The 27,977-nt window shown below is 56.7% G+C and overlaps 2 protein-coding genes across 15 annotated transcripts in view; one reads left to right on the forward strand and one right to left on the reverse strand.

The window, feature by feature from the left end:
• Positions 1–16,293, forward strand: part of LOC105472493 (collagen type XVIII alpha 1 chain) — a 116,984-nt gene extending 100,691 nt beyond the window's left edge. For 4 of the 6 annotated variants that reach the window (XM_071095823.1, XM_071095824.1, XM_071095822.1 and 1 more), the window contains 11 exons: positions 170–232; positions 5,099–5,142; positions 5,514–5,645; positions 6,329–6,482; positions 6,562–6,635; positions 7,320–7,451; positions 9,535–9,567; positions 12,063–12,308; positions 12,744–12,941; positions 13,662–13,777; positions 14,778–16,293. In XM_071095823.1, the coding sequence (XP_070951924.1) occupies positions 170–232; positions 5,099–5,142; positions 5,514–5,645; positions 6,329–6,482; positions 6,562–6,635; positions 7,320–7,451; positions 9,535–9,567; positions 12,063–12,308; positions 12,744–12,941; positions 13,662–13,777; positions 14,778–14,988 (1,403 nt within the window). In that variant the 3' untranslated portion in view covers positions 14,989–16,293. The remainder of the gene's footprint in view (positions 1–169; positions 233–5,098; positions 5,143–5,513; positions 5,646–6,328; positions 6,483–6,561; positions 6,636–7,319; positions 7,452–9,534; positions 9,568–12,062; positions 12,309–12,743; positions 12,942–13,661; positions 13,778–14,777) is intronic. The other 2 variants (XM_011725785.3, XM_011725787.3) reach the window with 1 other exon arrangement.
• A 1,242-nt stretch (positions 16,294–17,535) lies between these two features.
• LOC105472494 (solute carrier family 19 member 1) overlaps positions 17,536–27,977 on the reverse strand; it is a 58,314-nt gene continuing 47,872 nt past the window's right edge. For all 9 annotated transcript variants that reach the window (XM_071095827.1, XM_071095828.1, XM_071095825.1 and 6 more), the window contains 2 exons: positions 27,811–27,952; positions 17,536–19,018 (listed from right to left, as the gene is read on the reverse strand). In XM_071095827.1, coding sequence (XP_070951928.1) covers positions 18,542–19,018; positions 27,811–27,952 — 619 coding nt within the window. In that variant the 3' untranslated portion in view covers positions 17,536–18,541. The remainder of the gene's footprint in view (positions 19,019–27,810; positions 27,953–27,977) is intronic.

The following is a 27,977-nucleotide window of genomic DNA, read 5'->3' on the forward strand; positions in this document are numbered from 1 at the left end:
ACCCGGGGTGCCCCTGCTCTCCCAGAGCTCCTACCCTGACTGTCCGCACGTCCATCTGATGCCCCCCATCCAGGCCCCCAGGCACTGGGGCATTTCAGGCAGGAGGGGCACCACCCTGGAGCCCTCCCTGGCACACTCTGTGATGGGCACTGGGTCTCTCTTCCTCCAGGGAATCAGGGCCCTCCAGGACCCAAGGGCACCAAAGGAGAAGTGGGCCCCCCCGGACCACCAGGTGAGCACCTCTGGGCCTCCCAGGCGGAGGAGCCGTGGCGTGGCCAGCACTGAAGCGTGCTCACACCCAGAGCCCCCCGGCGACTCCTGGACCCTCACTGGGTGGTGACCACCTCACCCTGTGGGAGGAAGGAAGCCCCTTCTGGGTTGATGTGGCCATCAAAGGACCTGGATTTGGAGGCAGGGGTGGCTGCAGGGCACAGGCCCAGCAAGATACCCCCATCACCCCATCTCCTGAGGAGCAGGTGGCCGCCCTTCCGCACTAGACCCCAATGGGCACTGTGCAAAGACACAGCAGCCTCGGCGTGCCGGCGGTCCTGAGACACCCCTCCCCTCCTCTCCATGGAGCCGACAGTCCTGAGACGCCCCCTCCCCTCCCCTCCCCTCCACGGGGCCGGCAGTCCTGAGACGCCCCCTCCCCTACATGGGGCTGGGGGTTGGCCCTGGAAGACGTTCTGTTGAGAAACTCTCCAGGGCCTCGTGTGGGAAGGAGGCGTTGCCCAACAGGCTGTCCGGAGGGTGAGCCCAACACCCCCGCTCCTCCTGAAGGACGAGAATTGCCCCCTGAGCCCTACCTCCACTGAGGGTGGTGGGGCTGCTTGGATGTCCTGCCAAGACCACCGAGAACAGCTGGATAAAATGTGAGAAAACCACTGTTTGAGGATGTCTGGGGGCTGGCAGAGCAAAAGCCCAGAGAGCCAGCCCAGCCTCGGGCGCTTCTCGCCGCCACGGTCCCCTCTCGCCACCAGGGTCCCCTCTCGCCACCACGGTCCCCTCTCGCCACCAGGGTCCCCTCTCGCCGCCACGGTCCCCTCTCGCCGCCACGGTCCCCTCTCGCCACCAGGATCCCCTCTCGCCGCCACGGTCCCCTCTCGCCACCAGGATCCCCTCTCGCCACCACGGTCCCCTCTCGCCACCAGGATCCCCTCTCGCCACCAGGGTCCCCTCTCGCCACCAGGATCCCCTCTCGCCGCCACGGTCCCCTCTCGCCACCAGAGTCCCCTGCTGAGGAGGCTGCAATACCTGCTGTAGCTGGGGCTGCAGCTTGGAGTGGGAAGGGACCAGGCAGGCAGAGGCTGAGTCAGGCCGGGACATCCTTAAGGCCTGTGGAGGAAAAGGCAGGCAGAAAGCGAGCGGGAAGATGGAAGACGCACCTGTCGCATCCTTGGATCTCTCAGCGTCACACACGACGCCCAGGAAGGAGTGAGCGGGGCATAGATGGCTGGCGCTGACCAGAAGCCAGGAGGAGAGGCCAATGACACACCTGACCAGGAGGCCCAGCTCATGGGGTCATCGGACCCGCCTTGAACTCCAAAGGTCACATTCAAAAGCCACGGGAAGCCTGGAGATGGCAGCACACAGCTGGGAAGCTCAGAGGTGTTGGGACAAACCCAGGGCTGAAGGTGGAACAGCTGGAGCTTGAGACCTGTCTATAGGTTTTGGTGGACACGGGGTTGCCTGTCCCTGGGAGCCAGAATGAGGGCTCCGAGGGCTCCAAAGGGAACAGTGTTTGCAGGCAGAACGTCCAAGGAAGGCTCAGAGTGTTCCCCTCATTCGAAGGATCAATAATAAGAATGACAAGAGATGAATCAACGAAACGGGAGAAGCCAGAAGACCATAAATGGTTTCCAAAATATCCAAGAAAGGCCAGTGTAGACTCCGACAGCCAATGGTATTCCTGTAGCCTTCGGGACGAGGATGACATGCAGGCTGGCCACTCCGGACCCGAGCTATGTCGGTGGTGGAGGGCACTTCAGGGGGAGGATGAGGCCGAGGGAAAGGAGTGCAGAGATGGGGAGAGACAGCGCCGGCGGGAACTGACATCCCAGCGATAGTGGGGTCAGAGGCTCCTGTGGAAACCAGCATGGGCTGCCCAGCACAGGGTCCCAGTGACAGTGGGATCTGAGGCTCCTGCAGGAACTGGCGTGGCTGCCCAGCACAGGGTCCCAGTGACAGTGGGATCTGAGGCTCCTGCAGGAACTGGCGAAGGCTGCCCAGCACAGGGTCCCAGTGACAGTGGGATCTGAGGCTCCTGCAGGAACTGGCGAAGGCTGCCCAGCACAGGGTCCCAGTGACAGTGCAATTACAGGTTGCCGTGGTCTCAGCACCCTGAGGAGTGGTGGTGGTCCTCATTCTGTTGGACAGTGAGGTTGGAGAGGAATGCAGAGCTGACACCGGTGGAGAGGCAGGAGAGCAGGCAGGATGGCACACACACAGGACGTTTAAAACACACAGAGGGTATCCAAAAGAAGGCAAAACAGGAGAGAAAACAGAATGCAGAACAGGTGGGATGAACAGAAACTAGGGAATAAAACAGTAGCTTTAGGCTCCGATACATCTGCAGATGCTGTAACTGTGACTGGGGTAGATACATCCCCTGAAGGACGGGCATTGTCAATGGGATACAGCAAAACCATATGCTCCTTACAAGAGATGCTCCCTGAACGCGAGGGCTGGAGACGTCAAGGCACCCAGAGGCTGGTGTGGGTTTGGGTGTGTGTGGAGTGTGTGTATGTGTGTGTGCTGGGTGTGTAGTGTGCAGGTGTGGGGGTGTGTGGAGTGTGGAGTATGCATATGTGGGTGTGCTGAGTGTGTAGTGTGGGGCTGTGAGGGTGTGTGGAGTGTATGTGGGTGTTGGGTGTGTAGTGTGTGGGTGTGGGTGTGTGTGGAGTGTGGAGTATGCGTATGTGGGTGTGCTGTGTAGTGTGGGTGTGTGGAGTGTGTATATGTGGGTGTGCTGAGTGTGTAGTGTGTGGGGTGTGTAGCGTGGGGGTGTGGGTAGAGTGTGCATATGTGGGTGTGCTGAGTGTGGTGTGAGGGTGTGTGTGGAGTGTATGTGGTTGTTGGGTGTGTAGTGTGGGGGTGTGTGGAGTGTGCGTATATAGGTGTGTTTGGTGTGTGGTGTGGGGTGTGTGTGGAGTGTGGCTATGTGGGTGCTGGCTGTGTCATGTGGGAGTGTGGTTCAGCGTGTGTGGGGAGGGTGTGTGTTGTGTGGGGGTGTGGTTTGGTGTGTGTGTGTGCGTGCAAAGTGTATCCTGGAGTAAGAAACATGGTCAAAAATAAATGTTCATTGAGACAACGGAGCAAGTGTACCAGAGAAATTCAGTAATTCTACATTTCTGTGCGTCTAATGAGATAGCCCTCAAGATATGACAAGTAAAAAGTTGGCAAAGTGAAAAAGAAAAACACAAATCGATCATTATAGGGGGACTTTCAGCCCAGGGAGATCTGAACAGCAGGTCTGACAGGCGTCACCTGCAACCGTCTCCAGGCCGCGCCCCCAGCACTGGGACCAGGGTCTGCCCCGGAGGGGCCCAGGCTAGGCTGAATGCAGGCCTGGCGTCCAGAACTGTGATCTCACGGGTGCAGCCGAAGCAAGTGGGAAATGCCCACAGGGCAGTGCCCTTCCAGGAGGCTCATGAGTCAAGGAGAAGCAGGTGGAAGTGAGGAACCCCTGGCGCTTAGATGCGTCCGGGGCATCCTTAGTCCTCACACTGCAGCCTCAGGGGCCTCCACAGCCGGTCACCTCCCTCTGCAGAAGGACCCAGCCCAGGAGGAAGCATGGGTCCTGACAGCCGCCATGACCTCCAACCCCAGGGACTGCACCTGTGGGATGGGGGTGCCCTGGGGGTGCCCTGGGGGTGTGGAGCCCCCTGCTCGGAGGCTTCTGGGTTCCAGGGCACGGCCTCCAAGAGTGAGGTTGTCTCCACCCCGGTCAGGGATCCAGGGGAACAGTCACAGGAGAAGGTTTGCTCAAGGCCGTCTAAGGTCCCACCTGGAGGGAGAACGGGTTTTGTCATCTCCGTTGACACAATTACAGCTTTAAATAGTACCTGTTTCCACACATCAGTCTAAGATGCTAAAGAACAAACAGCATTTATTGTTAGAGAACAACAAACATTTATTTGATGAAAATAGTTGGGAAGAAATATTAAAGATCAAAAATGAGTGAAGAGAAATTATGTATGGTTTATGTATATAAAAATAGCAAGGATCAAGAAAGTCCAAAAATCCGAAGTTAATTCTTTGAAAAGGCTAACGGTATTCCTAACCTCTGCCAAGGCTGATGGAAAGGAGAGAAGCAACAAGGAGCGATTTCAGCAAAGGGCTCCTCCGTGGTCTGGAAGGAGCCACCTGGAACTTCCACAGCTTCACCCTCGGAGGGGGTGTGGGGACCTCAAGTCAGGGCCAAGACAGCTGCCTGCCCACCCTGGGAGGACAGGACGAGGGAAGGAAGGACATTTCCCACATAAGCCGCCCAAGTAGATCTGCAGGTGGACCATCAGGGTTCACTGAGGTCACCAGATGGAAGGGGAGTTTAGAAAAACCACCAACTAGTCCTAAACAATTAAAAATGAAGTTTTAAAAAGACACCATTGGCCGGGTGCGGTGGCTCACGCCTGTAATCCCAGCACTTTGGGAGGCCGAGGCGGGCAGATCATGAAGTCAGGAGATCGAGACCATCCTGGCTAACACAGTGAAACCCAGTATCGACTAAAAATACAAAAACTTAGCCGGGCGTGGTGGTGGGCGCTTGTAGTCCCAGCTACTCGGGAGGTGGAGGCAGGAGAATGGCGTGAACCCGGGGGGTGGAGCTTGCAGTGAGCTGAGATCGCGCCCCTGCACTCCAGCCTGGGCGACAGAGCGAGACTCCGCCTCAAAAAAAAAAAAAAAAGACACCATTGACAAAAACATCAGAAAGTATCAGTTCACTAAGAAGAACCTATTGAAATATGGGATCTCTACCGGGAAATACGGTAATGGCTAGAAGCGCCTCAGGCAAACCCACCAGTGCTGGGGGCTGCAGGGGGAGCCCGGCACCGTCAGACGCCACCTCAGCGAGACCCCACCTGTCTGTCTCTCGCAGGGCAGTTTCCATTCGACTTCCTTCAGTTGGAGGCTGAAATGAAGGTGGGTGACCTCCCTGGTGGGGTTGAGGGCCCCCAAGGTCCTGTACATCCCCCTGGGTGGCTGCTCCCAATTCCTTGCGCCATCCGGCCCAAGACCCCTTCCTGTTCAGCCCTGAGAGGAGCGCTGGCTCCAGAGGGCGTCGAGGGCGTCCCTCAGGACGTTCCTGTCCCCAGCTCAGTTTTTGGGGACTTGGCTGATACAGTGGGAGGTGGGGAGTCGAGCCCTATTCTCCGCAGCCAGCAGCTCCCAGGCCTGGGCTCCAGGCTCCAGAAGCTTCTGACCGCTGTACCCTGGCTCGGGAGGGATGGGAGGTCACCTGTGGCTTGTAGGGGTTTGGGGCTCCCGTGTCTGACAAGTGTTTCCATCCACAGGGGGAGAAGGGAGACCGAGGTGATGCAGGACAGAAAGGCGAAAGGGGTGAGCCCGGGGGCGGCGGCTTTTTTGGCTCCAGCCTGCCAGGCCCCCCCGGTCCCCCAGGCCCACCTGGCTACCCTGGGATTCCAGTAAGTTCCACCCTGTGCAGGCAGAGCGTATGTCCCAGGGGTCTGGGTGCAGAGCTGAGGGCAGGTCCAGCCCGGCCACCGACGCCCGCCAAGGCCGGAGCCGCCCCTGCAAGCTCAGCGGTCCCGACACGGCCCTTTCCCCGTGTGGGGACGCAGCAGGCCGCCCAGGTGTGGGTGCGCTGGCCCCGGACATGCCCCGTCCCCCTGCAGTGTTCCATGGCCTGCCCTCCTGCCAGGGCCAAGCGCATCCACCTCTGCTCTTGGGCTTGGTCAGATCGGGGTCTAGGCCCATCAGTCCTGAAAGACTCCAGAGAGCCATGGGCCCCAGCTCCTGCCTGGGGGCCCACACTGTTGTCAGGTCCCTGGTCTCTGCTGGTCTCTCTGGTCATAGCTGGTCTCTGCCCCGGGATCGCACCCTCAGGGAAGAAGGGGTGATGGTGTGGGGGTTTCTCAGGCTATGGTGTGGGCAGGGAGAGGACCAGTGACTCAGAGGTTGCGCTCATCAAGGGGGTCTTGGTAGCTACAGCCCCAGCCCCACAAGCTTGCCCGCCCCCAGCCCGATGCAGCCCCAGCCCCATAAGCTTGCCCGCCCCCAGCCCGATGCAGCCCCAGCCCCACAAGCTTGCCCACCCCCAGCCCAGGGCACGAGGTAACCAGGAAGCGTCTCTTGTCGCCGTCCCTAGGGTCCCAAGGGAGAGAGCATCCGGGGCCAGCCTGGCCCATCTGGACCTCAGGGACCCCCCGGCATCGGCTACGAGGGGCGCCAGGGCCCTCCCGGCCCCCCAGGCCCCCCTGGCCCCCCAGGGCCCCCTTCATTTCCCGGCCCTCACAGGCAGAGTAAGTCAGTGGGGAGTGGGCCCCGGGCAGAGTCCGCCTTGTGTGGCTTCCCGTTCCCACCTTGGTTTCTCTCCTGCAGCTATCAGCGTTCCCGGCCCTCCGGGCCCCCCTGGGCCCCCTGGGCCTCCTGGAACCATGGGCACCTCCTCAGGGGTGAGTATCTAGGCAGCCGGCTGGGCACCTGGGTCCCATGCCCTGGCTGGTTCTGCAGCCCCTGCCCCTCAGAGGCACCGTCCCACGGACCCCACAGGGAGATGCACAGAAGGCCGAGATGTGGTTTCCAGGGTGGAAGCGGGGCCAGGCCATGGGGGGATCCAGTGGGCCCAGGAGGACGACCACCAGCTGGGAAGTGTCCAGGGCCCATGCACTGTCCACGGAGGCTGAAGGGCTGGAGGCAGGCAGGGGTCCCCACGGTGCTCATGGGGGCAGCCGCCTCAGTCCATGCCTGCCCAAAGCCCTGCGGCCCCTGCCCTGCGCCCTGAAACGGGCATCCCTTCCTTCTGCCCCTGCCCAGCACCCTGAAACGGCATCCCTTCCTTCTGCCCCTGCCCTGCGCCCTGAAACGGGCATCCCTTCCTTCTGCCCCTGCCCAGCGCCCTGAAACGGGCATCCCTTCCTTCTGCCCCTGCCCAGCGCCCTGAAACGGGCATCCCTTCCTTCTGCCCCTGCCCAGTGCCCTGAAACGGGCATCCCTTCCTTCTGCCCCTGCCCAGCACCCTGAAACGGGCATCACATCCTTCTGCCCCTGCCCTGTGCCCTGAAACGGGCATCCCTTCCTTCTGCCCCTGCCCCGTGCCCTCCCACCTCGAGCCCCATGCCCCTGCGTTTGGGTCCCAGCAGGTGAGGCTCTGGGCCACGCGCCAGGCCATGCTGGGCCAGGTGCATGAGGTTCCCGAGGGCTGGCTCATCTTCGTGGCCGAGCAGGAGGAGCTCTACGTCCGTGTGCGGAACGGGTTCCGGAAGGTCCAGGTGAGTGCTGTGCATGGCAGGTTCCTGACCTGTGGAAGGGCCCAAGCTGCCTCCTGGGGCTTAAGGCAAGAGGCCCAGGCCCCAGACAGGGATGGAGGCAGGTGGCAGCCAGCGCTTCTTACACTTTCAAACTTTCTGCAAAGTTTAGTAAAATACTTTTGTGAGCAGTTTTGGGATTAGAGAAAAGTGAGCTCAAACTTCTGGAAGCGGATGAACACATGGTGTGTGAGGTGCTCCTGGCGGGTCACGTCACAGTGAACATTTACAAAGATAAACATCACCTCACACGCCCGTTAACAAGACAAGGTGTCTGGCCGGGCGCGGTGGCTCAAGCCTGTAATCCCAGCACTTTGGGAGGCCGAGACGGGTGGATCACGAGGTCAGGAGATCGAGACCATCCTGGCTAACACGGTGAAACCCCGTCTCTACTAAGAAATACAAAAAAAAGAACTAGCCGGGCGAGGTGGCGGGCGCCTGTAGTCCCAGCTACTTGGGAGGCTGAGGCCGGAGAATGGCGTGAACCCGGGAGGCGGAGCTTGCAGTGAGCTGAGATCCGGCCACTGCACTCCAGCCTGGGCTACAGAGTGAGACTCCGTCTCAAAAAAAAAAAAAAAAAAAAAACAAGGTGTCTGACGGGACAAGGCGGGAGTGGGGCTCAGGCCCTCCGGGGCCACGTGATGTCCACAGCACAGCCCCTGCTGGGATGCAGGCTGTCCTGCGGCTCTGCACCTCACATTATAAACACTGAGGTGGGATGAAATGTGTCCTCGCTGTTTAGCATGGGCCTTGCTCACCGGCCTGGCTCCTCAGACACACCTGGGATGGCCCCTTCCAGGCCAGGCCAGCCCCTTTCCTGCTTTCCCAAAATGGCCTGGATGGCAGGAGTGGCCGCTCTGATCCAGGTGGGCGTGGCCATGCTTGCAGGGCCCCGGGGAAGGTTTGTTTGCCTTCATGTGGCAAAGGTGAGGACTGGTAGAAGCCCCGTGCCGCCGAAACGGCCTGCGACGTCCGTGGGAGCCTCCACGGCAGACGGTGCATTGACACAGCCCTGACTTCTTTTTTTTTTTTTTTTTTTTTTTTTGAGACGGAGTCTTGCTCTGTAGCCCGGGCTGGAGTGCAGTGGCCGGATCTCAGCTCACTGCAAGCTCCGCCTCCCGGGTTTAGGCCATTCTCCTGCCTCAGCCTCCGTAGTAGCTGGGACTACAGGCGCCCGCCACCTCGCCCGGCTAGTTTTTTGTATTTTTAGTAGAGACGGGGTTTCACGGTGTTAGCCAGGATGGTCTGGATCTCCTGACCTCGTGATCCGCCCGTCTCGGCCTCCCAAAGTGCTGGGATTACAGGCTTGAGCCACCGCGCCCAGCCGACACAGCCCTGACTTCTGCAGCCCTCCCACCTTCTTTCTAGCACTCCCTCCATCTCGCCACCGGCCCCCACCCGGGCCTGGGCCGGCCCCTGCAGCCCCCCAGACTGTGAATCCCATTCCAGTCCCTTATCTGGCCAGGGAGAGGCTGCCAGTCTCACAGCAGACGCCGAGCTGGTGCCCACTGTGTGCCAGGTGTCCTCGTAGGCACTGAGATGCAGCCCCACCCTAACTTTCAGGGGCTTTGGTCCTGACAGGAGGAGGCAGAGGATGGCATCCTAGCAAACATGTGCTGGGGGTGCCGGGTGCTGGGCAGGGAGGGTACCCTGGTACAGGCTTGGAGGGCCGGGTGCTGGGCAGGGAGGGCACCCTTCTGTGGTCTGGAAGGGCCAGGTGCTGGGGAGGGAGAGGCGGGTGCTAGGCAGGGAGAGGTGGGTGCTGGGCAGGGAGGGCACCCTTCTGTGGTCTGGAAGGGCCAGGTGCTGGGGAGGGAGAGGCGGGTGCTAGGCAGGGAGAGGTGGGTGCTGGGCAGGGAGGGCACCCTTCTGTGGTCTGGAAGGGCCAGGTGCTGGGGAGGGAGAGGCGGGTGCTGGGCAGGGAGGGCACCCTTCTGTGGTCTGGAAGGGCCAGGTGCTGGGGAGGGAGAGGCGGGTGCTGGGCAGGGAGGGCACGCTGGCTCAGGCCCAGCCGCAGGTCCTGGATGACCCTTCTGCTTTCTTCCAGCTGGAGCCCCGGACGCCACTTCCACGAGGGACGGTAAGGAGCGCTTTCTCTGTTGAGACTGGTGGGTGGTCAGGACATGAGGGGTATGTGCTGTCTCTTGTTTGGGGAGCAACACGTGGTCCTTTGGAGTCCTGGAGCTGAGCATGTGGCTCACCATCGGCCTCTGCTGCAGAAAACGGGTGCAGGCCACCCCAATACCTCCATCTCAGTGCAGGCCACCCCAGTACCTCCATCTCAGTGCGGGACACCCCACTACCTCCGTCTCAGTGCGGGACACCCCACTAACTCCGTCTCAGTGCGGGACACCCCACTACCTCCGTCTCAGTGCGGGACACCCCACTACCTCCGTCTCAGTGCGGGACACCCCACTACCTCCGTCTCAGTGCGGGACACCCCACTACCTCCGTCTCAGTGCGGGACACCCCACTACCTCCGTCTCAGTGCGGGACACCCCACTAACTCCGTCTCAGTGCGGGACACCCCACTACCTCCGTCTCAGTGTGGGACACCCCACTAACTCCGTCTCAGTGCGGGACACCCCACTAACTCCGTCTCAGCCGCTGGCCTCACGAAGGAGCCACTCTCATCCCTCAACTTTCCCAATTGTGTCTGCCACTCATTGCCCTCCTCAGGGTCAAAATCCTTGGGGCCAAAATCCACATCTTGTTTCTTTGCCTTCCCTCTCCCAAAGTGCCAGACACAAGAATGGATATCTCTAGGGTGGTGGCTGACTGGGTGGGTGAATCAATGGAGAGGTGGATGGATGGATGGGTGGATGGACAGGTGGGTGAGTGGATAGGTAGGTAGATGGGGAGGTGGATGGATGGGTAGATGGTGGACAGGTGAGTGAGTCGATAAGATGGGCAGATGGATGGTGGACAGGTGGGTGAGTGAATGGGTGGATGGGTACATGGTGGACAGGTGGGTGAGCACATAGGTGGGTGGGTAGATGGTGGACAGGTGGGTGAGTGGATAGGCAGGTAGATGGGGAGGTGGATGGATGGGTGGATGATGGACAGGTGGGTGAGTGGATAGATGGGTGGATGGATGGTAGACAGGTAGATGAGTGGATGAATGGGTGGATGGATGGTGGACAAGTGGGTGAGTGTATAAGATGGCGGACAGGCGGGTGAATGGATAGGTGGGTGGATGGATGGTGGACAGGGGGGTGAGTGGATAGGTGGGTGGATGGATGGTGGACAGATGGGTGAGTGGATAGGTGAGTGGGTAGATGGTATACAGGTGGGTGAGTGGATGGGTAGGTAGATGGGGAGGTGGATGGATGGGTGGATGATGGACAGGTAGGTGAGTGGATGGATAGTGCATAGGTGGGTGAGTGGATGGGTGGATGGATGGTGAACAGGTAGATGAGTGGATGAATGGGTGGATGGATGGTGGACAAGTAGATAAGTGGATGAATGGGTGGATGGATGGTGGACAGGTGGGTGAGTGGATATAGGTGGGTGGATAAGATGGTGGACAGGTGGGTGAGTGGATAGGTGGGTGGATGGATGGTGGACAGGTGGGTGAGTGGATGGGTAGGTAGATGGGGAGGTGGATGGATGGGTGCATGATGGACAGGTGAGTGAGTGGATGGATGGTGCACAGGTGGGTGAGTGGATGGGTGGATGGATGGTGGACAGGTAGATGAATGGATGAATGGGTGGATGGATGGTGGACAGGTGAGTGAGTGGATGGGTGGGTGGATGGATGGTGCAAAGCTGGGTGAATATTTTTGTTTTCCTAAGTGTTGCGTCCAGCTGCTGTTGGCACCTCCTTGAGTACAGGTCATGACTCCTTAATTGGCTCAGGAGTGAAGCCTGATGTGGAGCAGTGTTGGGCTCTGCAACAGCTGGTCTCCTCACAGGGTTCAGCCCAGTCTGCTCTCACTCATTTGCCAATTCATTCATTCATTCATTCATTCAGCCAGTCAATAGTCACGGCCCCTCCTGTGTGCCAGGTGGCCATGGATATTGCCCTGGGTAGCACACAGCCAGGCCCTGTGGAGCGGACAGTGGGGACAGCAATGTGGACGCAGTGCAGGTGGATGGCAGCTGGGTCAGGAGGGGCTCAGGGCTGTGGGGAAAGGTACAGAATCAGGGGAATTGGACTGGGGTGCAGACCTGGGGGCTGGGATTTCTAGGGTGGAGGTCACCTCTGAGGGAGACAGAGCAAGGGCTCAGGGACATGAGAAGGTCGGAGGTCGCCACGCTGAGGTCAGGGGCCCTAAATTGGAGCCACAGCAAGGAGAGGGCAGGTCAGGGCACGTGGTCAGTGAGGGCCACGGCTTCTGTGCACGGCTGGGTCTGGGGGCCTGAGCAGAGGTGACCACGATCCAGCGCCACAGCAGGCAGGACTCCCCGCCCTTGCTCCTGCCCCCCAGCCCAGGGCAGCTCCAGGGTTGGCGGCACAGCGCCCTGCTTGCCAGCTTGCAGCGCAGCCCCTCACACAGCCCAGAGGAGGACACAGATGGAGGAGGGGCAAGCGGAGGGACCCCTGCCGACAGGCCCCGCATCTCCCACCTGCAGGACAACGAAGTGGCTGCCTTGCAGCCCCCTGTGGTGCAGCTGCACGACAGCAACCCCTACCCCCGGCGGGAGTTCCCCCACCCCACCGCAAGGCCCTGGCGGGCAGACGACATCCTGGCCAGCCCCCCTCGCCTGCCCGAGCCCCAGCCCTACCCTGGAGCCCCGCACCACAGCTCCTACGTGCACCTGCGTCCAGCGCTCCCCACGAGCCCACCCGCCCACACCCACCGCGACTTCCAGCCCGTGGTGAGTGCCCCCCATAGTGGGCTTGGCTCCATCTAGCCCCTCGGCTCTCGGGGCAGCAGAAGAGGACCCAGCCCCTGCAGAGCTGCTGGGGGTCCCAGGCTTCAGCCATAGGTGGCTGTCTGGTGGCTCAGCCTGGGACTTGCCCTCCGGTGGCCAAGCAGCGGTCATGAAAGTCCAGCCCCTATCACGTCCTTGAGGAACCGGCGTGCCTCCGCCTACAGAGGCAGCTGGGGGCACCCACGTGGCCGGGGCTGCTCTGGCCCGGCAGGGTATGGGGGCTGCTGCCTGGGCCCCTCAGTGTGTCGTGGGCATTTCCCACTCAGCCCGCCTTGGCCGTGCCTGTCCATACAGGTGCAGGGCCGCGGTGGGGCACTCAGGGCCTGGGTGCAGGGCGCAGCAGGGGACACAGCCCGTGATGTGCCCCTCTCCCCACAGCTCCACCTGGTTGCGCTCAACAGCCCGCTGCCAGGCGGCATGCGGGGCATCCGCGGGGCCGACTTCCAGTGCTTCCAGCAGGCACGGGCCGTGGGGCTGGTGGGCACCTTCCGTGCCTTCCTGTCCTCACGGCTGCAGGACCTGTACAGCATCGTGCGCCGTGCTGACCGCGCAGCCGTGCCCATCGTCAACCTCAAGGTGGGTCAGTCCAGTCCTGAGGGCATGGGCTCCTCGGCCCCCACTTGACCTCTGGGGGAACTCCCAGCGGGGGGCTCCCCTCGAGGACCTCTGGAGGCCGCCATGGTGGACACTGCCACCCAGGCTGGTGACTTCAGGGCAGGCTCCGGGTGGGTCACATCCCATGAGGCTCAGGCCAAGGCCTCTGCATCCCTGGGCACTGCCGCCTCCCCCAGGGCATTCCATGAGGCCCCCCACGTGGTCCCCTGACCCCCACTCCCCCAGCAGTGCCTCTCAGAGGCTCCCGTGCTGCTGGCCCGAGTGTCCACACAGGTGACGGGCCTCACAAGCCTGGAATCAGGAACCGTCCCTTGGGCCTCCAGTGCCCCCCGGCCTGGTGGCCCCTCTGCCACAGCACCCCCCTCCATGTTGCTTTATTCTGTGGCTCCTTTTCGTGCACTGGGCTGTTTCTGGGTGCCCTGGGGAGGACCACATTCCCAGAAGCAACAGCAGAGGAGTCACAGACCCAGGGTCCAGGACTGGGAGCAGGCAGCTGCGGCCCGGCGCTCCCCACCCTCTTACAGCCTGGCGTGAAGGGACAGCATCCCCTGCCTTAGCCGAGGCCTCTTGGAGTCTGCAGAGGCTGCCTGGCCAGGCCTGGCTTCCCTGCGCTCGTTCACCGGTGGGCTGTGCCCAGGGCTGCAGAAGCCCCTCCGCCCACACACACGGTTTCTCCTCCAGGATGAGCTGCTGTTTCCCAGCTGGGAGGCTTTGTTCGCAGGCTCTGAGGGTCCGCTGAAGCCCGGGGCACGCATCTTCTCCTTTGACGGCAAGGACGTCCTGAGGCACCCCACCTGGTAGGTTCCCAGTGCCGTGTGAGCAGCTCTGAGAGCCCCAGCCAGGGAAGGCGGACGGGCAGGTTGGCAGGCAGGAGGACGGATGGATGGGCAGGCGTGTGCCCAGTGCTCCTAAGAGCAGTTCCCCCTGAGTTTGGGGACAGATCTTACACATGCTCATTACTTAAAAATTATAAAATCCAAAAGAGCATTGAGAAAAATGAAAACTGCTCTGATAAGTAATCATTAGCATGTGTTTGAGAGGAATGTAGTTCTAAGAACGCCTTTAAGCGCCCCCGGCCCTCTGCCCATTGGCAGATAGACTCCACGTCTCCCAGGATGTCACCAAACCCGTGGTCAGCCATGTAGGCATCGCAGTGAGTTTATTCACCGAGAATAAACTCCTCAGAGGACAACACAGAGTCCGAGCATGTGTGCCCTTAAAATGTTGACAAATTTCCAGGGTGTCCAGAACGCTTCATCCCAAATGTCGCTGTGCCCTCCCCACATGAGCGCCCCGATTCTTCCAACACTCATGCTTTTAGGAGTGTTTTGGGGTGCCACACAGCATATCCCCAGCAGTGCCTGGCCATCTGCTGTAACGGAGATGCACCTGCCAAGGGTCTCTGACAAGAGCGCTGTGGGCGGGACTGGGCCGGGCCACAGGGCAGGCCGGAAGCCAGGAGCCCAGGAGGTGGAGCTGCTTCCTAGGGAGGCAGCCACAGGAAGCCTTTGCTTAGCAGGCATGAGGGCCGGGTCCACCCAGCCAGGCCAAGCCCTGGGCCCTCTCCCCTCTGCTGTGGGTGTCTGGCAGAAGCAGCATGGGGTGCAGTCTGGGAGATGCAGCTCCCTCCACAGGCAGCCAGCAGGGAGGCCACATGGCCCTCCAGGTTGTGGGAGCCTCTGCAGCCCCGTTACCCCTAAGGCCAGCCTCCTGCCTCCACCTTTCCTGCCTGGGGGGTGGCCTCTGCCCTAAGCGGAGCAGGTCTGGGTGTGACTGACGGCCCGGCGCGTCTTACAGGCCCCAGAAGAGCGTGTGGCATGGCTCGGACCCCAGTGGGCGCAGGCTGACTGAGAGCTACTGCGAGACGTGGCGGACAGAGTCTCCCTCGGTCACAGGTCAGGCCTCCTCCCTGCTGGGGGGCAGGCTCCTAGGGCAGAATGCCGCAAGCTGCCACCACGCCTATATCGTCCTCTGCATCGAGAACAGCTTCATGACTGCCTCCAAGTAGCCGCCGCCTGGATGCAGATGGCCGGAGAGGACGGGCGGCTCGGAGGAAGCACCCACTGTGGGCAGGGAGCGGCCGGCCAGCCCCCGGCCCCAGGACCTGGCGGCCATACTTTCCTGTATAGTTCACGTGTCATGTAATCCTCAAGAAATAAAAGGAAGCCAAAGAGTGTATTTTTTAAAAAGTTTAAAATGGAAGCCTGCTGCTGACGTTCATCTGCCCCAGCTCTCCCGAGCTGTGAGCGCAGCTGGCGCGGCCTGGGTCACACAGCCTGGGTCAGGCAGGCTGCAGTATCACGCCCTGTGCAGCCTCTTGGCCTGAATCAGACCACGGCTTGATTTCTCCAGGATTTCCTCCTCTGGGAAGCTGTGCTCACCCCGGCAGGCGCCGACTTCATCTCCCACCTCGCACCTCCGTTCTGTGCCCAAAACCCAGACCTGGTAGCAGACGGGCCCCGTGAGGCAATGGGAGCTGAGGCCACACTCAGCACAGGGCCACCTGGGCTCTCCTCCGGGGTGTGCTTGCCCTGCGGTTGATGGGAGGGAGGCTCAGGTCCCTGGGGCTGGGGCAGCCCCTTCTGCTCAGCTCTGGGCTGTTCACAGCAACCCCAGGCGGGAGCAGGTTTCCAAGCTCAGAGGCCCACTGTGAACCCTGGCTCTGGCCTGTCCTCCAACATCACGCACAGGAGCCTGGGGCTGGCCTCCCAAATGAGCCATGAGATACATCCAAAGCAGACAGCTCCACGCTGGCCAAGTCCAAGCTGGGAGATACGAGGGACCTGTGAGTTGGGGTCTGGCAGCCTCCCATCCAGGGCCCCCATCTCATGCCCCCGGCTGGGATTTGGCTCAGCCAGCACTTGTCCAGCTGAGTGCCAGGATGGAACAAGGCCACGTCGAAGAGGCTGAGGCTGGCACAGGACATGCGGCAGCCAGCACACAGGGCAGTGGGGAAGGGCTGCCATCTGTGCACTGCCCATGGACAGGCTGTCTCCTAGGAAACCCACATCCTTGCCCTCCTTGGGACTGAAGGGGACACCCGGGGTGCACACAGGCTGCCCTGCAGGCGAACAAAGCAGCCACGAGGTGCGACGAGGTCCTCTGTCGCAGCCACCCCTGAGATCTGGCAGCATCGACACCAGTCATTCGTTGTGTGGAGGGACAAGTGGACTCAGGGCAGTGCCAGGCTGACCACAGCACGCCAGCACATACCTGCCTCGGGACTGTGACGAAACCGGTGGGGCTGGTTCTATAACTGTGTGTGATGTGAAGCCAATTCAGACAAGTAAATAAAAGTGACCTTTTACACTGACTCTTGGTTTGCAAGAGCCTTCACTGTCACAGGAAGGACACAATTCTCCAAAAGGAGTCCTCAGGAGTCTTTTATCCCTGGACTGCCCCACTGGCAGAACCCAAGTGTGCACATGGAGTTACATGGGGGTGTGCATGCATGGGCATACACAGGTGTGCAGTTATACACAGGTGTGCATGGGCATCCATAGTGTACACAGGCATGCACAGGTGTGTGGACACGCACCAACACTCTCAAGTGTCTCCTCACAGCAGCACCTGGCTTGCTCCCGGGAGCGCTACATCCTGACAGCCATCCCTGTCCTGGTGGCCAGGTGAGTGCAGGACTCAGGCAGGTAGGCGGTGGGTGCAGTGAGCAGGATGCGGAGGGAGCAAGCCCTTGGGTGGGGGAGGCACTGGGGGGAGGGTTCTGATGACAGCGTGGGCCTCCCCAGTGACGCTCTGGCCCATGGCACAGGCCCAGCCGACCTCCACCCATCACATCCTGCTAGATCTACGAGCCCAGGAAATGGCTGGTGCAGACCCTTCCCAGCAGGGTCCCCAGGGTGGCCATGACAGGGCCCCTGGATGCGCCCAGGACCACGGCCCTGTCTGACCAGCACCATCCGCTGACTCGGGCCATCTTCCACGTGCAGCCTCTGCTTCAACCCAGGGTACCCCAAGATGCCTGCTCCCCTGAGCCACCTCGGGAGACCCCAGGGTCCAGCAGCTCCAGCGGCCCCTCCCCAGCCAGAGATTCTGTCCCCAGCTCTCCGTGCGGAGCTGGTGAGCAGCCAGCCATTCACCCAGGGCCGCTGAGATGTGGCAGAGGCCCTGCAGGATACAGCCATTGACTAGGGTTGTAGGGGGGCTCAGCCCATGGGCAGCAAGGCCCTGAGTGGGCTGGTAGGGGGAGAAGGCTGGGATGCTTCTTCTGGCTTCCTCAATGACTGCCGACCCTCAACCCCCAGGCCAGGCTGGCCCAGAATCAGAAGCCCTGTGCACACTCACGTAACAAGTGTGTTTGATGTATGTGGGAAGAGCGTTCACATCACATCAGATAGTCCGGCACCTGTGGGCAAGGCACTAGCGCTCCTTACACCCCGAGGCCGCTGGGACATACTTCCCCAGCGCCCCCCACGAAGGCAGCTCCCCCATGGCTCCCCAGCCCAGGCAAGCCCCGCACACACCAAGGCCAGCACGTCTGCAGTGATCGGGACCAGTCCTCTCCGGGCTGGCATGAGCGTGGGAGCAGCTGAGGACCTGCAGGTCAGGATGGACACACTTCAGAAGGACAGACAGGACCATGGAGGGCTGCCCTTAGGGTGGGAGAGAGGAACCAGTTCCGAGGACCAGAGCCACTGACCCCCTCTGATGAGGATGCGTCTGCCGCCAACCTGAGATGACTTTTCCACAGACAGAGAAGCCACGTGCAGTTCTTCATTCTATGTCAGTTTAAAAAAAAAAAAAAAAGGGCCAGGCACGGTGGCTCACACCTGTAATCCCAGCACTTTGGGAGGTCGAGGCGGGCGGATCACGAGGTCAGGAGATCGAGACCATCCTGGCTAACACGGTGAAACCCTGCCTCTACTTAAAATACAAAAAAAAATTAGCCAGGCGTGGCAGTGGGCACCTGTAGTCCCAGCTACACGGGAGGCTGAAGCCGGAGAATGGCGTGAACCCGGGAGGTGGAGCTTGCAGTGAGCCAAGATCGCGCCACTGCACTCCAGCCTGGGCAACAGAGCGAGACTCTGTCTCAAAAGAGAAAAAAAAAAAAAAAAAAAAAGCAGAGCATCTTCCAAAACGCAAGAGCACCGAGGATGACCAGCAATGTCACAGCTCAGCTATGCCCAGGGGCCTAGGCTCCCACCCTGACCTAGAGGGCTCAGAACTCCTGTGTGGCCAGTGTCCCCTGAGCTGGTATCTAAGGCCACTTCACCAGCCCAGAGGGGCACAGAGGATTTGTCTCAAGCCCCGCAAGGGGCATGAGCCAGTGAGGCCGGGTGGACACAGGAGCCCACCACCTACCTCTTCCAGCAACCAAAGCCCGCGGGGCACAGCGCAGGGACAGCATGGCCAGGCAGCTGCCCTGAGTGTCGCCAGCAGGCTGTGGCCACCGCTAGAGTGCAGCACAGGGTGGGGGGAATCCCAGGGGACCTGCCAGCAGGATAAGCAGAGGCCCCTGTGGCTAAGGCAAGTGACCTTCGAGGCAGGGGTCACAGGGACGTACCGAGGGTCACCTGCAAAGTTACCACAGGGGTCCCCAAGAGTCACTGGTTCACATTCTGAACACTGTCACTTGGATGACGCTGCAAACCCAGCCTGCTGACACCAGGAGGATGGACAGCCGGCTGGGGACAGGTCTCATCTGCAGCGTCAGGGCCTGAGGCTTGGGCGGAGCACGGAGTGCAGGCAGAAGGGGCTGTCACTGGGCTCAGGAATCCAGCTGCCTGCAGGGCCGGGGCTGGGGCTGGGTCGCTCTGTCTCTGCTCCAGGGAGGCTGGCCCCAAAGTCCCCAGGCCATCTTCTGGGGAGAGCGGCAGGCTCTGGGCTGGCTGCAGGCCTCCAAGGCCCTTGTCCTGCACACTCAGCACCTGTGCTGCCTTCTCCTCCATGGGACTCCTCAGGTCCTGGGCCGGGGGCAGCGGCCGGTGGTGGCCCCGCTGGCAGTGCCGCAGGCCATCCAGCATGGCCCCCAAGAAGTAGATGATGGACAGGATCAGGAAGTACACACAGTATAACTGGAACTGGAAAGAGAGGCAGGTGAGGCAGGTGAGGCGGGTGGGGAGGGCCTGGCTGGGATGATGGCACCCTACACACCAATGCCTGCTCCCAGGCTCACCCTCCTCCAGCTCAGAGGCTGACCCTGAACATGGCACAGCAGCCAGAGGCCAGCCCCAGGAGCAGGTGCCACAGTGCTCACCACAGCCCCCCTTCCCGCCACGGCCTGGCACAGGCCTTAAGAGGGGCTCCCACCATTTCCCAAGAACCCCTCAGAACCTGGCAGGTGGCCTGGCTCTGCATGGCTTGCAGTGTCTGCTCCTGAGGCCCCTGCTTGGTGGTGCTTGCTGCCCATCCATGGTGCTGAGACAACAAGAGAACGCCCATGAGGGCCAGAATGTCCTGCCTGGCAGATCAGGGTGAGGACAGCCACAGCGGGTGACCGGGAGCTACTCCCCAGGGCTTCACGCCCAGAGCGACCCCTCAGCAGCCTGCACACAAAGCCCGTCTCCACCTCAGCAGTGGAAGCTGTGCTACGATGACCAGAAGGAGCGGCACCAGCAGTGGCCACATCTCTCCTGATTCTCACAGCTGCCAGGGGCAGGAGGGACTGGAGATGTCCCTGGGACACCAGGGAGGGACCTGATCATTCCCGGAGGTGCAGAGGGTTCAGGAGGCTGCAGTGCTTTCAGGACATCTGTGGGCAGAGCCCAGTGAGTCCCGCCCAAGACCCCTGAGGCCCCCGCTCCACGCCCGCAGGCCAGAATCCCTGCAGCCCGTCGGCACCGGCACCCTTCCAGCAAAACTGTTTTTAAAGCAAACTCAGGAAGATGGGGCTGGCACACTTCTCCCTGTTCTTCTCCTACCCAAGACACTGAGATAAACACCTGGGAAGACTCTGAAAGCGGGAGCGAGGCGGGCAGACCGGCCGGGCCCGTGGGGTCTGGGGAGCCACGCAGAGCTCCCTGGGGCCTTTTCTTTTCGCCTCAGATATTTTGAAACTGAAGAAGGCAGCAGGCTGGAAATGCCAACAGATGCAGAAAAAAGAGCCCATGAAAGCAGCTCTCTCTGGCCTAAGACCCAGGGAAGGGGCAGCCCAACATGAGGAAAGACCTTTTGACAGGAATCGCCCTGCTCCCTGCAGACACCAGACCTCGGCTCCACCCACCACGTCAGCAAGGACCCCTCGCCCTCCCCAGCCTGTAACGAGGACCCCAAGCCCCCTGCGGGGCAGTGTCAGACACCACCCGTGGGCACTACAGCTGTCACTCCCACTGGCTGGTAAAGACGCCCGCCCTCACCCACATGAGTCAGCAGAGACCACAGGAAAGCCTAGACTGTCACCCTGAAGCCGCATGGGGTCAGCGAAGACCATGTGGGGAGCGTGGCCTCTTATCCTCGCCCAGTAGTAAGAGGGTGCCCATCCCCCTCTCCATGCTGGGAGGTATCAGAGGGGGTCAAGCAGGGAGTCCAGACTTTCACCCAACCCGGGAATAATGAGAATGTCCCAACCCTAGGGGCATCAAGGGGACCACAAGGGGAGCTGGATTCCCATCCTTGCCTGGCAACAAGAAGGAGCCCCCACCCAGCCACCCACCCTCACTCAGGTGTCACGAAGGCTGAGTGGGAGCCTGGACTTCCACCCCTCCTCCCTGTAGCGAGGTGCACACCCCACTCGACCTGCTGGAGCTGCGTCAGCCACGACAGGATGCTGAAATTACATCATACCCAAAATGCTTGCATCTCACTAAAAAGTCCCTTGGCACACTAAGCCACAGAGATCTCAACCTGAAAAACAATTAATAGACACCAACACTAAGACAACAGGAATGGTAGAATTCGCTGAGAAAGATCTTAAAGCAGCCACCATAAAAATGCTTCGGTGAACAATAAGAAACATGCTGGAAACAAATGAAAAAACACAGTCTCAGCAAAGAAATGGGAGAAATAAAAAAAAATTAGAACTGAAAAGTACAATAACCAAAATTTTAAAACTTAATGAATCATCTCAACAAAATAGAAGAGGCAGAGAAATGATCAATGAACTGGAGGTAGAACAATATAAATTATCCAACCTGAACAAAAGAAAAAATGGACTGAAAAAATAATGAACGAAGTCTCATTCCTTGTGGGGTTTCGTAACATGAACCTAACATTTGTGACACGGGGGTTCTAGAAAAAGAGGAGAAAAGGAGTGGGGTTCAAAGAGCACTTTAGGGAATAATGGCTGAAAACTTCCCAAATTTGGTGAGACGTACACTGCAGATTCATGAAGCTGAGCAAACCCCAAACAGAAAACCCAAACAAAATCACACCAACACATACCATATTCAAACTTCTATAAGCTAACGATAAAAATAAATAAAAAAATCTTGGTAGTGGCCAGAGAAAAATGACCCTTCATGGACAAGCAATTTGAATAACACTAATTTCTCATCAAAAATCCTGAAAGCTATGAGGAAGGGGCACCACATTTCTCACAGGCTAAAAAAAAGAACAGTCTACCCAACATCCTATATCCAGTGAAAACATCCTTCAAGAATAAAAGAGCAATCAAGACACTGTCAGATGAAGAAAAACTAAGAGAAGAAATTCATAACCAGCAGATCTATCTAAAATAATGGCCAAAAAAAAAAAACCCACAAAAAACAAGTTCTCTAAACAGAAAGGAAATTACTAAAGAAGGAAAGAATCTTGAAATAACAGGAAAGAGGAAATACCATAGTAGGCAACATTATGGGTAAATAAAACAGACTTTCCTTCTTGAGTTTTCTAAAATATGTTTGATGATTAATGCAAAAATTACAATATTTTCTTATGTAGCACTAAAGGTATGTAGAGAAAATATTTAAGATAATTGTACTGTAAGCGGGAGATGATAAAGTGACATAAAGGCAGGCAAAGTTTCTATACTTCACTCAAACTAGTAATGTAATACATAAAGCAACCAAAAAAGCTATACTAAGTACATTCAAAAACACAATAGATAAACCAAACAAAATTCGAAAGGATGTACAAGTAACCCACTGGAAGCTGAAAAAATGTAAACAGAAACTAAAAACAGAGAATAAATAAAAAATTAAAAACGAAATGGCAGACTTAAGCCCTAATATACAAATTATCACATTAAATATAAATGGTCTAAATACACCAACTGTAAGACAGAGATTAGCAAAGTAGATTTTAAAACATGACTCAACCACGTGCTGTCTATAAGAAGCTCACTTCAAATATACCAAGATAGGAAGGCTGAAGGTAAAACGATGGAAAAAGATGTATCATGCAAACATTAACCAAAGGAAAGCAGGGGTGGCTATATTAATGTCAGGTAAAGTAAACTTCCGAGCAAAAAAAAAAAAGACCAGAGACAGAGAAGGACATAATATAATCCACTATTACACAATTGACAAGAAGGTCAGTCCACTAAGACAAATTTCAATCCCAAACGCGTATGCAACAAACAAAAGAGATACCAATATGTGAAGCAAAAACATGACAGAACTGAAAGGAGAAAGAGATCCACAATTATACTTAGGAGACTTCAATACCCCCTCTCAATAATAATAAAACTAGACAGAAAATCCACAAGAACTGAGAGGAAATCAATACCATCAGCCAACAGGATCCGATCAGCGTTTACAGAACACTCCACCCGAAAGCAGAATATACATCCTTTCCAAGTGTCCACAGTATATCAAAACGGATAATATTCTGGGTCATAAGACAAATCTTAACAAATTTATAAGGACTGAAATAATTATAGAATGTGTTTTCTGATCACAATATAATCAAAAAAGAAATTAATAACATAACAGGAAAATCTCAAAACACTTGGAAATTAAACAACAAAAGTTGAGATAATGATGCATCAAAAACACACTGAACTGAATGAAAATGAAAACATAGCCTATTAAGATTTGTGGGATGCAACTAAAGCAGTACTGAGTGGGGAAATTTATAGCATTAGATGCATAAATTAGAAAAGAGGAAAGTCTCAAATCAATAGCTCACCTCCAGAACCTACGAAAAGAACAGCAAAATAAATCTAAAGCAAGCAGAAATAAGGAATTAATAAAGTTCCAGCCAGTGCACTAAGAAAAAGAAATAAAAGATATACAGATCAGAAAGGAAGAAATTTTTGCAGATGACATAATTATCTACATAGAAAATCTCAAGGAATTTAAAAAACAAAGACCAAAAAACAGAAAAGCCTCCTAGAACTAATAAGTAAGCTCAGCAAAATTGCAGTATACAAGATAAACACACAAATATCAACTATATTTCTATACACTAGCAATGAACACGTATACACTATTGGGTTCACTATTGGGTTTACTATTGTGAACCCATCCCCCAATTCATATGTTGAAGTCCTAACCCGCAATGTCACTGCATTTGAAGATAGGGCCTTTCAAAAGGTAATTACAGTTAAATGAGGTCGTAAGGATGGCGTCTTACTCCAACCTGACTGGGTGTCCTTATAAGAAGACAGACACTAGCCAGGCACGGTGGCTCACGCCTGTAATCCCAGCACTTTGGGAGGCCAAGGCGGGCAGATCACATGAGATCTGGAGTGTGAGACCAGCCTGGCCAACATGGAGAAACCCCAGTCTCCACTAAAAACACAAAGTTAGCCAGGCATGGTGGCACATGCCTGTAATCCCAGCTACTCGGGAGGCTGAGGAAGAATTGCTTGAACCCAGGAGGAGGAGGCTACGATCAGCCAAGATCACACCATTGCACCCTAGCCTGGGCAACAAGAGGGAAACTCCATCTCAAAAAAAAAAAACAAAAACAAAAAAAACAAAAAAAAAAAACAAAAAAAACCCCAGATACCAGGGAGGACCACACACATTAAAAAAGACCATATGAAGACAAAGGGAGAAAATGCCATCTGGAAGCCAAGAAGAGAGGCATCAGGAGAAACCAACCTGCCAACACCTTAATCTCAGACTTCCGGCCTCCAGAGCTGTGAGAGAACACATTTCTGCTGTTTGTCGGCCAGTTTGTGATATTTGGCTATGGCAGCCCAAACAGACTAACGCAGATAACAAATTTCAAGATACGGTTTGATTTACTTTAAAAAAAGCATAAACTAAAACATGCACAGTACTCATATGCTGAAAACTACAAAATGCTGAAAGAAATCAAAGATCTAAATAATTGGAAAGATATGCCATGTTCATGGATTGGAAAACAACACAATCAACATGTCAGTTCTCCCAAAATTGATATACTGGCTTAATTGCAATTCCTAACAAAATCTGAGCAAGAATTTTTGTAGATATAGATAAGATTACTCTAAAATGTATATGGAAAGGCAAAGAAACTATAATAGTCAAAACAATTTTGAATAAAAAGAAGTTGGAGGAATCAGTCCATCCAATTTCAAAACTTGCTAGAAAGCTTCATAACCAAGATGGTGAGATATTGGTACAACGGGAAACACATAGTTCAATGGAACAGGATAAAGAGCCCAGAAGCAGGCTCACATAAATAGGCCCAACTTTTGACAAAGGTACAAAAGTAATTCAATGGGGAGAGCTAAGTCTTTTCAACAAATGATGCTGGAATAAAAGGATACACAGGCCAAAAAAAGTGACCTCAACCTAAACTTCACATCTTATACAAAATTTAACTCAAAGCTGATCAGAGACTTAAATGTAAAAACACAAAACTTTAAAAAAGAAATTTAAGGAAAATCTTCTGAATTTAGGGCTAGGCAAAGAGTTTCCATAAAAGGAAAAACTGTTAAATCAGACCTCATGGGAGTTAAAAAATACTTGTTCTGTAAAAGACCATGTTAAGTAGATGAAACAACAAGCTACAGAGTTGAAAAAAACTGCAAACTGTATATATCCAACAAAGGACTAAAATCTGGAGTACACAAACAATGCTTAAAACTCAAGAGTATAAAAATGAACAATCCAATGAGAAAATGGGCAGAAGATGTGAAGATTTTGCAAATGGAAAATAAGGACATAAAAAGATGTTCAACATCATTATCCACCAGGGAAATGCAAATTAAAACAACGTTATCCCCCAGGGAAATGCACATTAAAACCACAATCAAATATCACTACACCTATCACAATGGCCAAAATAAAAACAGGTAGCAACACGACATACTGAAGACACTGTGACTGATCTCTCAAAGTCTGGTGGTGATACAAAAAGGTACAATTGCTATGGAAAGTGGGTTGCTTCTTCATAAACAGGCAACTACCTGGTGACCCACCATTTGCACTTCTGGGCGTGTGTCCCAGGGAAAGGAAAACCTATATTCACACAAAAACCTGTAAAAGAATGTCTATAGCAGCTTTATTTGTAATACCCCACACTGGAAACACGTCTTTCATAGTGAATAGTTAAATAAAGTGTGCTGTATCCACACCCTGAACACCACTCAGCAGCAAGAAGGAATCAGCTAGAGCCACAATAACAACCTGGATGAATGTTCAGAGAACAATATTGAGTGAACAGCGCCAATCCCTAAACGATACCCAATGCATAACTGTGTTTATATAACACTCCTGAAATGACAAACTTATACAAGTGGAGAAGAGGGTAGTGGTTGCCAGGGGTTAAAGAGGAGGTGAGGCTTGGGAGCAGGGTGGGCCGTGACTGTAAAGAGCGGCGTGAGGGATCCCTGTGGGGACAGAATGTTCTGGATCCCGACTGTCACCATGCTGGTTGTGATGTGCTGCAGAACTGTAAGATGTGACCACTGCGAAAACTGGGTATGGGGTACATGGATCTCCCTGTATTATTTATTAAACAGCATGTGAATATAAGATCACCCAAATATAAAGCTTAATTTAAAAAGCAGGCAAACCCAGGCAAGCTCCAGGCCTGTCTGCCCCGCCGTGCTCCAACACGGCTCCCACCCGTCTCCAGACTCTACTCGCAACCCCAAGCCCGAACTCCTCCAGCTGTTCTCCCCATGCTGGAGGAGAGAGAGTGGACACTCGGCACCCAGTAACAGGCAGTGGGGCAAGAGGAGCCGGCACCACCTCCTCTAGACCCAACAGGATGTCTAGCCATGAGCAAAATGCCCCACTAGTTACTTTTTAACCTGGAAATCAAGCCAGCCCGAGAAAAGTCCGTGTGCTTTTTCTCCATGTGACAAGAGGCAGCCACAGGCCGGAACCTGCCTCCACCTCCCCGTAGCCATCTCCCCACGGCCTCCACGGCCACACCAGGACAAGGACCAGCTGAGGAAGGGAAAGGGCTTCCTCGTGAGCAGCCCTCTCGGGAAGAACTGCACCACCCCCTGCACCAAGCCCCCATGGGCCCTTAGAAGTCCACTGTGAGGGGTCCCCTCCACAGGGCAGCTGCAGGGGAGCACACGCACAGGGTCCCTAAAGGGCCCTCAGGCATCTGCCCCTCCAGCTGCCAGGGGCTGAACAAGAGGCGGTCACAGAGGGATGTAGGTGGCGGGGGCACAGTAGTCAGGGGCAGTCAGCACCCAGAGGCAGGTCAAAAGCCAGGCCCAGCCTGGCGGGGGCCACGCAGGGCCCTTGGAGTCTCCCTGGGACAGGCCCTCCCTGCCCATACACGCTGGCAGCCACCGCTGTCTGGGGACAGAGGTAACTAGGGGCTCCAAGAATGGGGAGGACTTCCTACGGGGTGCTGGAGCCCCTCCAAGGCCAGCTGGACTACTGCCAGCGCCCCCCCCCCCGGGGCCATGCATTCAACAGAAGCCTTCTGGGCCCCCTTTCTGCAGACCTGAGACCAGCCCGGCCACCAGGAGGCTGTGTCCACCCAGGCCAGGCCTGGACGCATTCACCCCCAAGTCTCAGAGGGTCACTGCCCTGAACATTCACCCCCGGGCCTCAGAGGGTCACCCACCCTGAGTGTTCACCCCCACCCATCGGAGGGTCACCGCCCTGAGTGTTCACACCTGGGTCAGAGGCGTTGCACCCGGAGGGCTCTGTGGAACGGGGCCACGTGGCCTGCCATTGTGGACAGGCCCTAATGACACTCTTGGGCTGAAGGATGCATTTCGATGAGTGAGCAAAAGCCACCCTCACCTAACAGGCATTCGCAAGCTGAAGGGGATGCCTGCTGTTGCCCAGGCCTCACCCTGAGCTCCAGAGTCACCGAGGCTGAACAGACGCGGCACCCTCAGAGGATCAGGGCCAGCCCTGACAGCCCTCCTGCCCAGTGAGACCTGGGCCGCAGGTGGACAAAGCCCTTGTCCCACCCGCCAAGCGCATCTGTCTAGCTGCAGGCTGGGGCGGGGCAGTCCTGAGGAGCCCGGGAGGACCTCTCACACCACGCCCACCATGGTTGTATCCAGCTCACTTGGAGACCCGGCCTTGGCTGGGACCTTCAGGAGTTAAATGTGTGTTTTCCAGCTCCTCTTAGAAGCAGCAAAGGCCCGCCAGAGGTGGGGAAGGGGAGGGCACCCACAGAAGCCTGCATGCCAACACTGCTGAGTGGCTCTGCTCAGCTCTCCTTCCTGAAGAGAACAAAGCTCACGTGGCCTCTAGCCAGGGCTCAAGGACACCAAGTTCCGGCAGCCACAGGCCAAGAACAGAGACAAGGACAGGTCCGCCTTGACGAGCAGAGGCTCAGTCGCTTCCACCAAGGCCCAGGGCCTGACGGAGGCTCCCACCCCCAACAACTGAGCCCTGCTGGGGTCTCTCTCATTTCCTGCTCTCGCTGGCCTGGTGTGTCCCACCGGAAGCCCCAGGCCCGCACCCTGTGCCACCGGCCCACAGTGGATTCCACATCAGGAGGGCACCAGGAGGCCTTGGCAACGTCCCCACAAGTAGCTTCCCTCCCCGAGGATGCAGGCCTGAAATGGGCTCACCTGCTCGCGGACCGGGAGGCCCAGGCCCCGCGCGTCCGAGACGATGAAGGTGACGATGGTCTTGACAACGGTGGCAAAGAACGTGTTGACCCCGAAGACCAGGGCACAGAGCTCTTTAGACAGAGAAGATGCGATCTGAAAGCTGAACAGGAAGAGCGGGCAGATCA

Source organism: Macaca nemestrina, chromosome 4, assembly GCF_043159975.1.
Source record: "Macaca nemestrina isolate mMacNem1 chromosome 4, mMacNem.hap1, whole genome shotgun sequence".
In the NCBI taxonomy this organism is placed as follows: Eukaryota; Metazoa; Chordata; class Mammalia; order Primates; family Cercopithecidae; genus Macaca; species Macaca nemestrina.